The sequence below is a fragment of the Rhinoraja longicauda genome, chromosome 4, assembly GCF_053455715.1.
Source record: "Rhinoraja longicauda isolate Sanriku21f chromosome 4, sRhiLon1.1, whole genome shotgun sequence".
NCBI classification, from domain to species: domain Eukaryota; kingdom Metazoa; phylum Chordata; class Chondrichthyes; order Rajiformes; family Arhynchobatidae; genus Rhinoraja; species Rhinoraja longicauda.
In genome coordinates, this window is record NC_135956.1 from 90,944,437 (window position 1) to 90,959,020 (window position 14,584).

Sequence of the window (14,584 nt, forward strand, 5' to 3'; positions counted from 1 at the left end):
GAAGGATATTCTTGCTATTGAGGCGTGCAGCGTAGGTTTACTAGGTTAATTCCCGGAATGGCGGGACTGTCATATGTTGAAAGACTGGAGCGACTAGGCTTGTATACACTGGAATTTAGAAGGATGAGAGGGGATCTTATCGAAACGTATAAGATTATTAAGGGGTTGGACAAGTTAGGGGCAGGAAACATGTTCCCAATGTTGGGGGAGTCCAGAACCAGGAGCCAAAGTTTAAGAATAAGGGGTAGGCCATTTAGAACGGAGATGAGGAAAAGCTTTTTCAGTCAGAGAGTTATAAATCTGTGGAATTCTCTGCCTCAGAAGGCAGTGGAGGCCAATTCTCTGAATGCATTCAAGAGAGAGCTAGATAGAGCTCTTAAGGATAGCGGAGTCGGGGGGTATGGGGAGAAGGCAGGAACGGGGTACCGATTGAGAATGATCAGCCATGATCACATTGAATGGCGGTGCTGGCTCGAAGGGCCGAATGGCCTCCTCCTGCACCTATTGTCTATTGTCTAAGATGACTTTGAAACTAGTCTGACCAGGGTGGTAGAGGGATGGAGTGAGAGGGGTGGCAAGGGTTACTTGAAGTTAGAGAGAGCAATATTCATGCTGCTGGTTTGTCAGCTGCCCAACTGCTGATTTTCTCCACTAACCTTGGACGCTCTTGAATCAAACCGCACCACCTGACATTTATTATGATTTGCACCTTCATTCAAATAATAAAATGTTTAAGAGCCGACTGAACAAAAGGGCGGCTGAGAGGAAGATTTATTCAGGTTGGGAGCAATCTTCCTTGAATGACTCCATTAAGATGTTTCCAGCATCGCAGCTCGAGGTCTCCAAGTGGATGAGCTTTTAACGGTGCTCAGGGTCAGAGTTATAGAATGATACAGTGTGGAAACAGGCCCTTCGGCCCAACTCTGCCACACCGGCCAACAATGTCCCAGCTACACTAGTCTCCCCTTCCTGCGCTTGGTCCATATCCCTACAAACCTGTCCAATCCATGTACCTGTCCAATCCAATCCATCCATCAGTCTGAAGAAGGGTCTCGACCCGAAACGTCACCCATTCCTTCTCTCCTGAGATGCTGCCTGACCTGCTGAGTTACTCCAGCATTTTGTGAATAAATCCATGTACCTGTCTAACTGTTTCTTAAACGATGGGATAGTCCCAGCCTCAACTACCTCCTCTGGCAGCTGAGGATTCCATACACCCACCACCCTCTGTGTGAAAAGGTTACCCCTTGGATTCCCATTAAATCCTTTCCCCTTCACCTTGAACCTATGTCCTCTGGTCCTCGATTCCCCTACTCTGGGTAAAAGACTCTGCATCTACCCGATCTATTCCTCTCATGATTTTGTGCACCTCTATAAGATCTCCCCTCATCCTCCTGCGCTCCATGGAATAGAGACCCAGCCTGCTCAACCTCTCCCTGTAGCTCACACCCTCTAGTCCTGGCAACATCCTCGTAAATCTTCTCTGAACCCTTTCAAGCTTGAAATGGGTCTTGCTATGACAATCTCAGAGGTCCATGAATTTTTAGGAGCTGAATCAGGCCATTCGGCCCGTCAAGTCTCCTCCGCCATTCAATCATGGCTGATCCATCTCTCCCTCCTGCCACCATTCTCCTGCCTTCTCCCCATAACCCCCGACCCGCCCCCTCCCCTGACATCAGTCTGAAGAAGGGTCTCGACCCGAAACTTCACCCATTCCTTCTCTCCAGAGAAGTGTGACCATGCCCCTGGAGCTGGTCGGTGCCGACTCGGTGGGCCGAAGAGCCTGTTTCCTCGCTGTATCTCCAAAACTAAGCTATAACGAAACCTCTAACTCGTGTAATTACCACAAAGCATGGCTGGATTTGGGGAATAATGAAAGCAGTCTCCTTGTAAACTGCTGGTGGCAGCCTTGAATATGAGGCTTGGTTTGATAGCGCTGTCTCTGTTTATCTGTAACCACTTGGTCAGAGTCTTTGAGACGTAAACTGTCCTCCGCTCACACATTCAGAACAGCAATCAGCTTACACTCACCCACTGCTCTGCAGGTCCTCTCATCGAGTCGTACAGCATGGAAACAGGCTATTCAGCCCATCCGGCCCATGCCAACCAAGATCCTCCATCTAAGCTGGTCTCATTTGCTGCATTTGGCCCACGCCCCTCGAAAACCTTTCAGTTCAGTCCAGTTTATTGTCACGTGTACCGAGGTAGTGAAAAGCTTTTGTTGCGTGCTATCCAATCAGCAGGAAGTTGGGTTTCCAACTGTCCCGTATTAGACGGGACATCCCATATATTGGGCTAAATTGGTTTGTCCCGTATGGGACAGCCCTTGTCCCGTATGGGACAGCCCTTGTCCCGTATTAGGCCCGGGGGACGCTGTAGGCCGGGACACTGCAGGCCGGGACACTGTAGGCCCGGACACTGTAGGCCCGGACGATGCTGTAGGCCCGGGGGACGCTGTAGGCCCGGACACTGTAGGCACGGACACTGTAGGCCTGGACAGTGTAGGCCCGGAAGCCTGGGTGCCGCCTAACGGAGGTTGCGTGGCAACCCGCCTCCCGGCCCGGGAGTGGGAGCACATGGCCGCTGGCTGGGCGAGGTCACGTGGGGCGCGGGGCGGTGACGTCACCCTTTGTCCCTTATTTGGGAGTGAGAAAGTTGGTAACCCGAACGGAAAAACTGTACATGAGCCATTCACAGTGTATAAGATACATGATAAGGGAAAAACGTTTAGTGCAAGGTAAAGCCAGCAAAGTTTGATCAAGGATAGTCCGAGGGTCACCAATGAGGTAGATAGTAGTTCAGGACCGCTCTCTGGTTGTGGTGGGATGGTTCAGTTGCCTGATAAAAGAAACTCCCTGAATCTGAGGTGTGCATTTTCACACTTGAGCGTTTTCACACCTCACACGGGTTTCCTCTCCGTGAACTTGTCATTTAAATGTTGTTATAGTCCCTGCCTCAACTACCTCCTCTGGCAGCTCGTTCCATACACCTACCACCCTCTGCTTGAAAAAGTTGCCCCTCAGTATAGAGGGGCAACGTATAGAAAAGACAGACAGGTGGGCAGAGGGGGTGGTGTTGCTCTGATGGTAAGGAATGATATTCATTCCCTTGCAAGGGGTGACATAGAATCAGGAGATGTTGAATCAGTATGGATAGAAATGAGAAATTGTAAGGGTAAAAAGACCCTAATGGGAGTCATCTATAGGCCCCCAAACAGTAGCCTCGACATAGGGTGCAAGTTGAATCAGGAGATAAAATTGGCGTGTCAAAAATGTAATGCTACGGTTGTTATGGGAGATTTCAACATGCAGGTAGACTGGGAAAATCAGGTTGGAAATGGATCCCAGGAAAGAGAGTTTGTAGAGTGCCTTCGAGATGGATTCTTAGAACAGCTTGTACTGGAGCCTACCAGGGAGAAGGCAATTCTGGATTTAGTGTTGTGTAATGATCCTGATCTGATAAGGGGACTAGAGGTAAAAGAGCCATTAGGAGGCAGTGATCACAACATGATAAGTTTTACTCTGCAAATGGAAAGGCAGAAGGGAAAATCGGAAGTGTCAGTATTACAGTATAGCAAAGGGGATTACAGAGGCATGAGGCAGGAGCTGGCCAAAATTGACTGGAAGGAGGCCCTAGCAGGGAAGACGGTAGAACAGCAATGGCAGGTATTCCTGGGAATAATGCAGAGGTTGCAGGATCAATTTATCCCAAAGAGGCGGAAAGACTCTAAGGGGAGTAAGAGACACCTGTGGCTGACAAGGGAAGTCAGGGACAGCATAAAAATTAAGGAGAGGAAGTATAACATAGCAAAGAAGAGTGGGAAGACAGAGGATTGGGACTCTTTTAAAGAGCAACAAAAGTTAACTAAAAAGGCAATACGGGGAGAAAAGATGAGGTACGAGGGTAAACTAGCCAATAATATAAAGGAGGATAGCAAAAGTTTTTTTAGGTACGTGAAGAGGAAAAAAATAGTCAAGGCAAATGTGGGTCCCTTGAAGACAGAAGCAGGGGAATTTATTATGGGGAACAAAGAAATGGCAGACGAGTTAAACCGTTACTTTGGATCTGTCTTCACTGAGGAAGATACACACAATCTCCCAAATGTTCTAGGGGCCGGAGAACCTAGGGTGATGGAGGAACTGAAGGAAATCCACATTAGGCAGGAAATGGTTTTGGGTAGACTGATGGGACTGAAGGCTGATAAATCCCCAGGGCCTGATGGTCTGCATCCCAGAGTACTTAAGGAGGTGGCTCTAGAAATAGTGGAAGCATTGGAGATCATTTTTCAATGTTCTATAGATTCAGGATCAGTTCCTGTGGATTGGAGGATAGCAAATGTTATCCCACTTTTTAAGAAAGGAGGGAGAGAGAAAACGGGTAATTATAGACCAGTTAGTCTGACATCAGTGGTGGGGAAGATTCTGGAGTCAATTATAAAAGACAAAATTGCTGAGCATTTGGATAGCAGTAACGGGATCATTCCGAGTCAACATGGATTTACGAAGGGGAAATCATGCTTGACAAATCTACTGGAATTTTTTGAGGATGTAACTAGGAAAATTGACAGGGGAGAGTCAGTGGATGTGGTGTACCTCGACTTTCAGAAAGCCTTCGACAAGGTCCCACATAGGAGATTAGTGGGCAAAATTAGGGCACATGGTATTGGGGGTAGGGTACTGACATGGATAAAAAATTGGTTGACAGACAGAAAGCAAAGAGTGGGGATAAATGGGTCCCTTTCGGAATGGCAGGCAGTGACTAGTGGGGTACCGCAAGGTTCGGTGCTGGGACCCCAGCTATTTACGATATACATTAATGACTTAGACTAAGGGATTAAAAGTACCATTAGCAAATTTGCAGATGATACTAAGCTGGGGGGTAGTGTGAATTGTGAGGAAGATGCAATAAGGCTGCAGGGTGACTTGGACAGGTTGTGTGAGTGGGCGGATACATGGCAGATGCAGTTTAATGTAGATAAGTGTGAGGTTATTCACTTTGGAAGTAAGAATAGAAAGGCCGATTATTATCTGAATGGTGTCAAGTTAGGAGGAGGGGGAGTTCAACGAGATCTGGGTATCGTAGTGCATCAGTCAATGAAAGGAAGCATGCAGGTACAGCAGGCAGTGAAGAAAGCCGATGGAATGTTGGCCTTCGTAACAAGAGGAGTTGAGTATAGGAGCAAAGAGGTCCTTCTACAGTTGTACCGGGCCCTGGTGAGACCGCACCTGGAGTACTGTGTGCAGTTTTGGTCTCCAAATTTGAGGAAGGATATTCTTGCTATGGAGGGCGTGCAGCGTAGGTTCACTAGGTTAATTCCCGGAATGGCGGGACTGTCGTATGTTGAAAGGCTGGAGCGATTGGGCTTGTATAAACTGGAATTTAGAAGGATGAGGGGGGATCTTATTGAAACATATAAGATAATTAGGGGATTGGACACATTAGAGGCAGATAACATGTTCCCAATGTTGGGGGAGTCCAGAACAAGGGGCCACAGTTTAAGAATAAGGGGTAGGCCATTTTGAACGGAGATGAGGAAGAACTTTTTCAGTCAGAGAGTGGTGAAGGTGTGGAATTCTCTGCCTCAGAAGGCAGTGGAGGCCAGTTCGTTGGATGCTTTCAAGAGAGAGCTGGATAGAGCTCTTAAGGATAGCGGAGTGAGGGGGTATGGGGAGAAGGCAGGAACGGGGTACTGATTGAGAGTGATCAGCCATGATCGCATTGAATGGCGGTGCTGGCTCGAAGGGCTGAATGGCCTACACCTGCACCTATTGTCTATTGTCTATTGTATATTGTCAGTTTCCTATATTTTCAAATGTAGAACAGTAGATCAGAGGAAAAGGCCCTTCGGCCCACAATGTCTGTGCTGACCATAATGCATAAATAAACGTGATTCATATCCCTCCGTTCCCTGCATATCTGTGTGCCTATTCTAAAAGCCTCTTAAACACCGCTTGACACAGCGCCTTCAAGGTGGGTTGCAGGAGGCGAGGAGAGGAGAGGGACGTCGGTTCACGGGAACTGCTCCAGTGCATCGAGCGTGTTTAAGGAACAAACATTTTCCACTATGCTTCCACTAGTGGGAGAGTCTAGGACCAGGGGGCACGGCCTCAGAATAAAAGGACGCACCACTGGAAAGGAGATGGCAATAGACAATAGGTGCAGGAGGAGGCCATTCGGCCCTTCGAGCCAGCACCACCATTCAATGTCATCATGGCTGATCATTCTCAATCAGTACCCCGTTCCTGCCTTCTCCCCATACCCCCTGACTCCGCTATCCTTAAGAGCTCTATCCAGCTCTCTCTTGAATGCATTCAGAGAATTGGCCTCCACTGCCTTCAGAGGCAGAGAATTCCACAGATTCACAACTCTCTGACTGAAAACGTTTTTCCTCATCTCAGTTCTAAATGGCCTACTCCTTATTCTTAAACTGTGGCCCCTTGTTCTGGACTCCCCCAACATTGGGAACATGTTTCCTGCCTCTAACGTGTCCAACCCCTTAATAATCTTATACGTTTCGGAGGAGGAGTTTCTTAGATGAGGAGGAGTTTCTTTAGTCAGAGGGTGGTGAATCTGTGGAATTAATTGTGGAGTCATTGGGTATTGTTAAGGCGGAGATGGACAGATTCTTGATTCGTACGGGTGTCAGGGGTTACGGGGAGAAGGCAGGAGAATGGGGTGAGGAGGGAGAGATGATCAGCCATGATTGAATGGTCGAGTAGACTCGATGGGCCGAATGGCCTAATTCTAACTCCTTTGACTACTGAACGGCAGTATAATAATAATAATAATACATTTATTTTATATAGCGCTTTTCAAGATACTCAAAGACGCTTTACAAAACAAACAAGACATAAACACAAACAAACAAACAAAAGATTATAAATATCCGGCTGATTTGAAATTGTCCTTGCTTCCTGTAATGTTTTTGAACTAGATTGTGTAAGGATGCTGTGCGATTGTATCCAACACTCTGAGTTTTTGAGATGAGTTCATTCAAGCTCAACAATCTCAAGGATAAATCACTGGAGCATCAGCCATGATCACATTGAATGGCGGTGCGTACAGGCTCGAAGGGCCGAATGGCCTCCTCCTGCACCTATTGTCTATTGTGTGCGTGTAATGGACTCTCAATCTCGCCTCTCATTCCTCGCAGACGCCGTTTGATTTCCCAACGTTCCTCTTTGGAAACTCTGGAAGACATTGAGGAAAATGCTCCACTGCGGAGGTAGGAACCATGTCTGGCACTAACGTAAGAGTTTACCCTTCTCTTCCTTATGCCCCACCTGCATAGTGGCACGGTGGCGCAGCGGTAGAGTTGCTGCCTCACAGCACCACAGCCCCGGGTTCCATCCCGACTACGGGCGCTGTCTGTACGGAGTTTGTACGTTCCCTCCGTGACCTGCGTGGGTTTTCTCCGAGATCTCCGGTTTACTCCCACACTCCAAGGACGTACAGGTTTGTAGGTTAATTGGCTTGGTGTATGTGTAAATTGTCCCTAGTGTGTTTAGGATCGTATTAGTGTGCGGGGATCGCTGGTCAGTACAGACTCGGTGGGCCGAAGGGCGGGTCCCGGAATGGCGGGACTGTCATATGTTGAAAGACTGGAGCGGCTAGGCTTGTATACACTGGAATTTAGAAGGATGAGAGGGGATCTTATCGAAACATATAAGATTATTAAGGGGTTGGACACGTTGGAGGCAGGAAACATGTTCCCAATGTTGGGGGAGTCCAGAACCAGGGGCCACAGTTTAAGAATAAGGGGTAGGCCATTTAGAACGGAGATGAGGAAAGACTTTTTCAGTCAGAGAGTTGTAAATCTGTGGAATTCTCTGCCTCAGAAGGCAGTGGAGGCCAATTCTCTGAATGCCTTCAAGAGAGAGCTAGATAGAGCTCTTAAGGATAGCGGAGTCAGGGGGTATGGGGAGAAGGCAGGAACGGGGTACTGATTGAGAATGATCAGCCATGATCACATTGAATGGTGGTGCTGGCTCAAAGGGCCGAATGGCCTACTCCTGCACCTATTGTCTATTGTCTATTGTCCCACCTACACTAGTCCCACCTGCCTGCGCTTGGTCCATATCCCTCCAAACATGTCCTATCCATGTCCCATGTCTAAATATTTCTTAAACCTTGTGATAGTCCCAGCCTCAACTACCTCCTCTGGCAGTCCGTTCCCTACACCCACCACCCTCTGTGTGAAAAGGTTACCCCTTAGATTCCTATTAAATCTTTCCCAGAATTGTGGACGCAGCCCAGACCATCGCACAAACCAACCTCCCTTCCATTGACTCCATCTACACCTCACGCTGCCTCGGCAAGGCCAACAGCATAATCAAGGACCAGTCTCACCCCCGGCCACTCCCTCTTCTCCCCTCTCCCATCAGGCAAGAGGTACAGAAGTGTGAAAACGCACACCTCCAGATTCAGGGGCAGTTTCTTCCCAGCTGTTATCAGGCAACTGAACCATCCCACCACAACCAGAGAGCAGTGCTGAACTACTATCTACCTCATTGGTGACCCTCGGACTATCCTTGATCGGACTCTGCTGGCTTTACCTTACACTAAATGTTATTCACGTTATTTCCTTTACCACGTGCAGGAAGGAACTGCAGATGCTGGTTTAAACCGAAGATAGACACAAAAAGCTGGAGTAACTCAGTGGGACAGGTAGCAACTCTGGAGAAAAGGAATGGGTGTAGACACAAAAAACTGGAGTCTGAAGCAGGGTCTCGACCCGAAACCTCACCCATTCCTTCTCGCCAGAGATGCTGCCTGACCCGCTGAGTTACTCCAGCACTCTGTGAAACGTCACCTATCCATGTTCTCCACAGATGCTGCCTGACCCCCTGAGTTATTCCAGCACTCTGGGAAACGTCACCTATCCATGTTCTCCACAGATGCTGCCTGACCCCCTGAGTTACTCCAGCACTCTGTGAAACGTCACCTATCCATGTTCTCCACAGATGCTGCCTGACCCGTTGAGTTACTCCAGCACTCTGTGAAACGTCACCTATCCATGTTCTCCACAGATGCTGCCTGACCCGCTGAGTTACTCCAGCACTCCGTGTCTATCTTGGGTCTAAAGCAGCACCTGCAGTTCCTTCCTTCACACATTAATTCAGATCTTTGCAACCAGGGATTCCTGGCACTTAGTTTGAATGTTTGATGGCACGGCGGCGCAGTGGTAGAGTTGCTGCCTCACCGCGCCAGAGAGCCGGGTTCAGTCCTGACCACGGGTGCTGCCTGTGTGGAGTTTGCACGTTCTCTCTCTATGACCGCGTGCGTTTTGTCCGGGTGCTCCGGTTTCCTCCTGTGTTCCCAAAGACGTCTAGGTTTGTACGTTACCCCAGCTTTTTGTGTCTGCCTGTTTATCTTCTTCGTTTACCCCATCCTGATTTGGTGCCTTTCGAAAAGCCTCTAAAGTGCCTGCCGCTGCAGTTTGCCTTTCATAGGTTCACGAGGTTAATCTTATAGAGACGTATAAAATTATGAAAGAACTGGACAAGCTGGATGCAGGAAAAATGTTCTCAATGTTGGGGGAGTCCAGAACCAGGGGCCACTAAAGAATAAAGGGGAGGCCATTTAAAACTGAGGTGAGAAGGAACTATTTCACCCAGAGAGTTGTGAATTTGTGGAATTCTCTGCCACAGAGGGCAGTGGAAACCAAATCACTGGATGGATTTAAGAGAGAGTTAGATAGAGCTCTAGGGGCTAGTGGAATCAAGGGATATGGGGAGAAGGCAGGCATGGGTTAATGATTGTGGATGATCAGACATGATCACAACGGATCGTTCGATCAGCTGAGAAGGTTGTTGGCTGCAACCTTCCCCCCATTGACGAACTGTACACTGCAAGGGCCAGGAAGCGAGCGGGCAAGATCATCTCTGACCCCTCTCACCCTGGCCACAAACTCATCGAAGCACTTCCCTCTGGAAGGCGACTCCGGACTGTCAAAGCAGCCACAGCCAGACATAAAAACAGCTTTTTTTCCATGAGTAGTAGCTCTACTAAATAACCAAAGTCTGTTGTCTCTTTTTGCTCTGGTTTATTTCACTCACGTGTTTAAACCGTAACGTTGTATTCTTAATGTTTCAATGTTTTATGCTTTATTCTTAATTGTTTTGACCCGAAACGTCACCCATTCCTTCTCTCCCGAGATACTGCCTGACCCGCTGAGTTACTCCAGGATTTTGTGTTGACTGTTGTTACTTGCGAGCGGAGCACCAAGGCACATTCCTTGTATGTGCACATACTTGGCCAATAAACGTATTCATTCATTCATTCATCATTCATTCATTCATTCATTCATAACAGTGCTGGCTCGAAGGGCCAAATGGCCTCCTCCTGCAACCTATTTTCTATATTGCCGAGAGAGGGGCACGCACAGTAATCCTGATCGATGGTTTGTGTTCTTGTGTTCTAACTGGCCGTTTTGTTTTGCAGGTGTAGAACGTTGTCGGGTTCTCCTCAACGAAAGATCTTTAAGAAGATTCACTTCATCAAAAGCATGCGGCAACACGACACCAGAAACGGCAGGTACATGACACTCTGCTCAAAATAATACAATCCTTAACCGTTACCAGTGAGTCAGAGAGCAAGAGGGTTTTATTTGAAGGCATTTTAATTCGGTTACCTTGGATTTCTGTGAATAAATCCTTGTGTGTGTGCGTGTGTGCGTGAGTTAGTTGTCACCAGGCAACTGTTGTGATTCACACATCATCGGTAGAACCGTGTAGAAAGGAACCACTCTCAGAGCTGATGTAGTCCGTTGTCACAGCGTGGTGTGGTATGTGTAGGGAGGAACTGCAGATGCTGGTTTAAACTGAAGAGAGACACAAAGTGCTGGAGTAACTCAGCGGGACGGGCAGCATCTCTGGAGGGAAGGAATGGGTGACGTTTCGGGTCGAGACCCTTCTTCAGACTAGTTCGGGATAAGGGAAAGGGGAGATGCGGCGCGATACGATAAGACTTTATTCATCCCCGGAGGGAAATTGGTGTTCCGACAGTCACAACACACAACAAGGGACACAAAAACGTGAAATCAAAAGTGAAAACAAAAAGAAAAAGACCAGCGACTGTTGGCTGGCTGCCGTGTGCACGGAACCTAAACCGGAACAAACAAACAAACACAGACTTATCCCCTGGGCAGAGGATTCTAAACTAGAGTGTCCCCCACACCAGGTCCCCCTTTGTTGTCCCACCGTCCCTCACGGCGGTCTTCCCACGCCGCGCGCCATTGTTCTCCACGATATACACTAGGTTAATTCCCGGAATGGCAGGACTGTCACATGTTGAAAGACTGGAGCGACTAGGCTCGTATACACTGGAATTTAGAAGGATGAGAGGGGATCTTATCGAAACGTATAAGATTATTAAGGGGTTGGACACGTTAGAGGCAGGAAACATGATCCCAATGTTGGGGGAGTCCAGAACAAGGGGCCACAGTTTAAGAATAAGAGGTAGGCCATTTAGAACTGAGATGAGGAAAAACTTTTTCAGTCAGAGAGTTGTGAATCTGTGGAATTCTCTGCCTCAGATGGCAGTGGAGGCCAATTCTCTGAATGCATTCAAGAGAGAGCTAGATAGAGCTCTTAAGGATAGCGGAGTGAGGGGGTATGGGGAGAAGGCAGGAACGGGGTACTGATTGAGAATGACCAGCCAAGATCACATTGAATGGCGGTGCGTACAGGCTCGAATGTGTGTGTAGCATCTGTACTGCTCGTGATCTGCTAATAAAGAACTTATATACAAAGTCTTGAGTGACTCTGAATATATACACCCACAAACACGGGTGCTCTGGTTTCTTCTTGCTGTCCGAATACATACAGGTTTGTAGGTTAGTTGGCTTCTGTAAAAATTGTAAATTGTCCCTCGTGTGCAGGGTAGTGTTTGTGTGTAGGGATCGATCAATGGTCAGCACGGTCTCGGTGGGACGAAGGGCCTGTGTACAAAATCATGAGAAGAATAGATCGGGTGAATGCACAGTGCCTTTTATCCAGAGTAGAGGACATAGGTTTAGAACTGGAGGACATAGGTTTAAGGTGAGAGGAGAATGATTTAATAGGAACATGAGGGGCAAGTGTGTAGGATAGAACTAGTGTACAGGGTGAACGTTGGTTAGCACAGACTTGATGGATCGAAGGGCCTGTTTCTGCGCTGCATCTCCGAAGTCTCAAGGCTACCCTAATTTACATTGACTTCAGTGTTCAAAGTCCCTGGGCTGCCATCTAGAGAACTAGGATGAGAGGGGATCTTATCGAAACGTATAAGATTATTAAGGAGTTGGACACGTTAGAGGCAGGAAACATGTTCCCAATGTTGGGGGAGTCCAGAACCAACAGCCAGAAGTGCAGCCAGAAGGCAAGGGTATTGTCGTGTAAGTGGAACAAGTGCCTGGCCTGTGAGACCTCTGTACCATCAATACCACACCAACGCCACCCAACTCCACTAACCAACGTTCACCCTGTACACTAGTTCTATCCTACACACTTGCCCCTCATGTTCCTATTAAATCATTCTCCTCTCACCTTAAACCTATGTCCTCCAGTTCTAAACCTGTGTCCTCTACTCTGGATAAAAGGCACTGTGCATTCACCCGATCTATTCTTCTCATGATTTTGTACACAGGCCCTTCGTCCCACTGAGTCCGTGCTGACCGGTGATCGATCCCTGCACACTAACACTACCCTGCACACGAGGGACAATTTACAATTTTTACAGAAGCCAACTAACCTACAAACCTGTATGTATTCGGAGAGCAAGAAGAAACCAGAGCACCCGTGTTTGTGGGTGTATATATTCAGAGTCACTCAAGACTTTGTATATAAGTTCTTTATTAGCAGTACAGATGCTACACACACACTAGGGACAATTTTTACGTTTACCAAGCCAATTTAACCTGCACGTCTTTGGAGTGTGGGAGGAAACCGAAGATCTCGGAGAAAACCCACGCGGAGAACGTTCACGGGGAGAACGTACAAACTCCGTACAGACAGCACCCGTAGTCGGGATGGAACCCGGGTCTCCGGCGCTGTAAGGCAGCAACTCTACCGCTGCGCCACCGTGACCGCCCTAAGATGAAGGAAAGATCAACAGCAGGCGTGTGGGGAAGTCAGGGGCCGTGAATGTCGTGTTCCATCGCTGGGCCACCTTGTTTTACACCGTCTCAGTGCCTCTGGCAGCAGTGATATTTATCATTGGTATCGGTGGGATGTTCAAACAAATGGGCAATTTGTGAAGGGCATCTGTAGAAGATGAGCCGTGAACAAGATCAGCTCACGTGAGGCCATTTCTTATTCTGGAATGAGCTTCTGAATTGAATTGAATAAATGTTATTAGCCCAGGATGTACTGCATGCGTGCAAGGAATGTGCCCTGGTGTCCTGCTCGCAAGTAACAACGCGGCATACAGTAAACAATTACGAATAAAACATTATCATTTACACAAGTGAAGAATGAAATAAAATACCAGAGCAAAAGGAAGCTACAGACTTTTGGTTGTTGAGTTCTGTGCAGTTAGACAATAGACAATAGGTGCAGGAGGAGGCCATTCAGCCCTTCGAGCTAGCACCACCATTCAATGTGATCATGGCTGATCATTCTCAATCAGTACCCCGTTCCTGCCTTCTCCCCATACCCCCTGACTCCGCTATCCTTAAGAGCTCTATCTAGCTCTCTCTTGAATGCATTCAGAGACTTGGCCTCCACTGCCCTCTGAGGCAGAGTATTCCACAGTTCTCATTACATCAGTGTCTAGCCAATTCCAGGTGGTGACCTTGACAATGTGCTGCTGCCCGACATAAGTGACATGTAACATCCCTGTATAGGAGGCACAGTGACTCAGATCACAATCACAGAGTGATACAGTGTGGAAACAGGCTCTTTGGCCCAACTCGCCCACACCGGCCAACAATGTCCCAGCTACCCTAGTCCCATCTGCCTGCGCTTGGTCCATATCCCTCCAAACCTGTCCTATCCATGTACCTGTCCAACTGTTTCTTAAACGATGGGATAGTCCCAGCCTCAACTACCTCCTCTGGCAGCTTGTTCCATACACCCACCGCCCTCTGTGTGAAAAAAGTTACCCCTCGGATTCCTATTAAATCTTTTCCCCTTCACCTTGAACCTATGTCCTCTGGTCCTCGATTCCCCTACTCTGGGCAAGAGACTCTGTGTGTCTCTGGTAGAACTGCTGCCTCTCAGCGCCACAGACTAGGGTTTGATCCTCACTTTTAGATCCACTTTATCGATAGAGCATGGAGGCAGGCCCACTCGGACAAAGGGAGAACGAACAAACTCTGTACAGCAGCACCTGTAGTCAGGATCCAACCTGGGTCTCTGGCACGGTGAGGCAGCAGCTCTACCCGCTGCGCCACCGTGCCGCTCTTTGTACATCGGGTGCTGTCTGGAATTTACACGTTCTTCCTGTCATCAGGTGGAGTAACTCAGCGGGTCAGGCAGCATCTGTGGAGAACGTGGATAGGTGACGTTTCACAGAGTGCTGGAGTAACTCAGCGGGTCAGGCAGCATCTGTGGAGAACATGGATAGGTGACGTTTCACAGAGTGCTGGAGTAACTCAGCAGGT

At 48.2% G+C, this 14,584-nt stretch overlaps 1 protein-coding gene across 2 annotated transcripts in view; it reads left to right on the forward strand.

Annotated features, from left to right (window-relative positions):
- Window positions 1-14,584, forward strand: part of cables1 (Cdk5 and Abl enzyme substrate 1) — a 107,540-nt gene that overhangs the window by 30,159 nt on the left and 62,797 nt on the right. Inside the window, exons 2-3 of one of the 2 annotated variants that reach the window (XM_078398379.1) lie at window positions 7,154-7,225; window positions 10,444-10,536. In XM_078398379.1, coding sequence (XP_078254505.1) covers window positions 7,154-7,225; window positions 10,444-10,536 — 165 coding nt within the window. The remainder of the gene's footprint in view (window positions 1-7,153; window positions 7,226-10,443; window positions 10,537-14,584) is intronic. The other variant, XM_078398380.1, reaches the window with a different exon arrangement.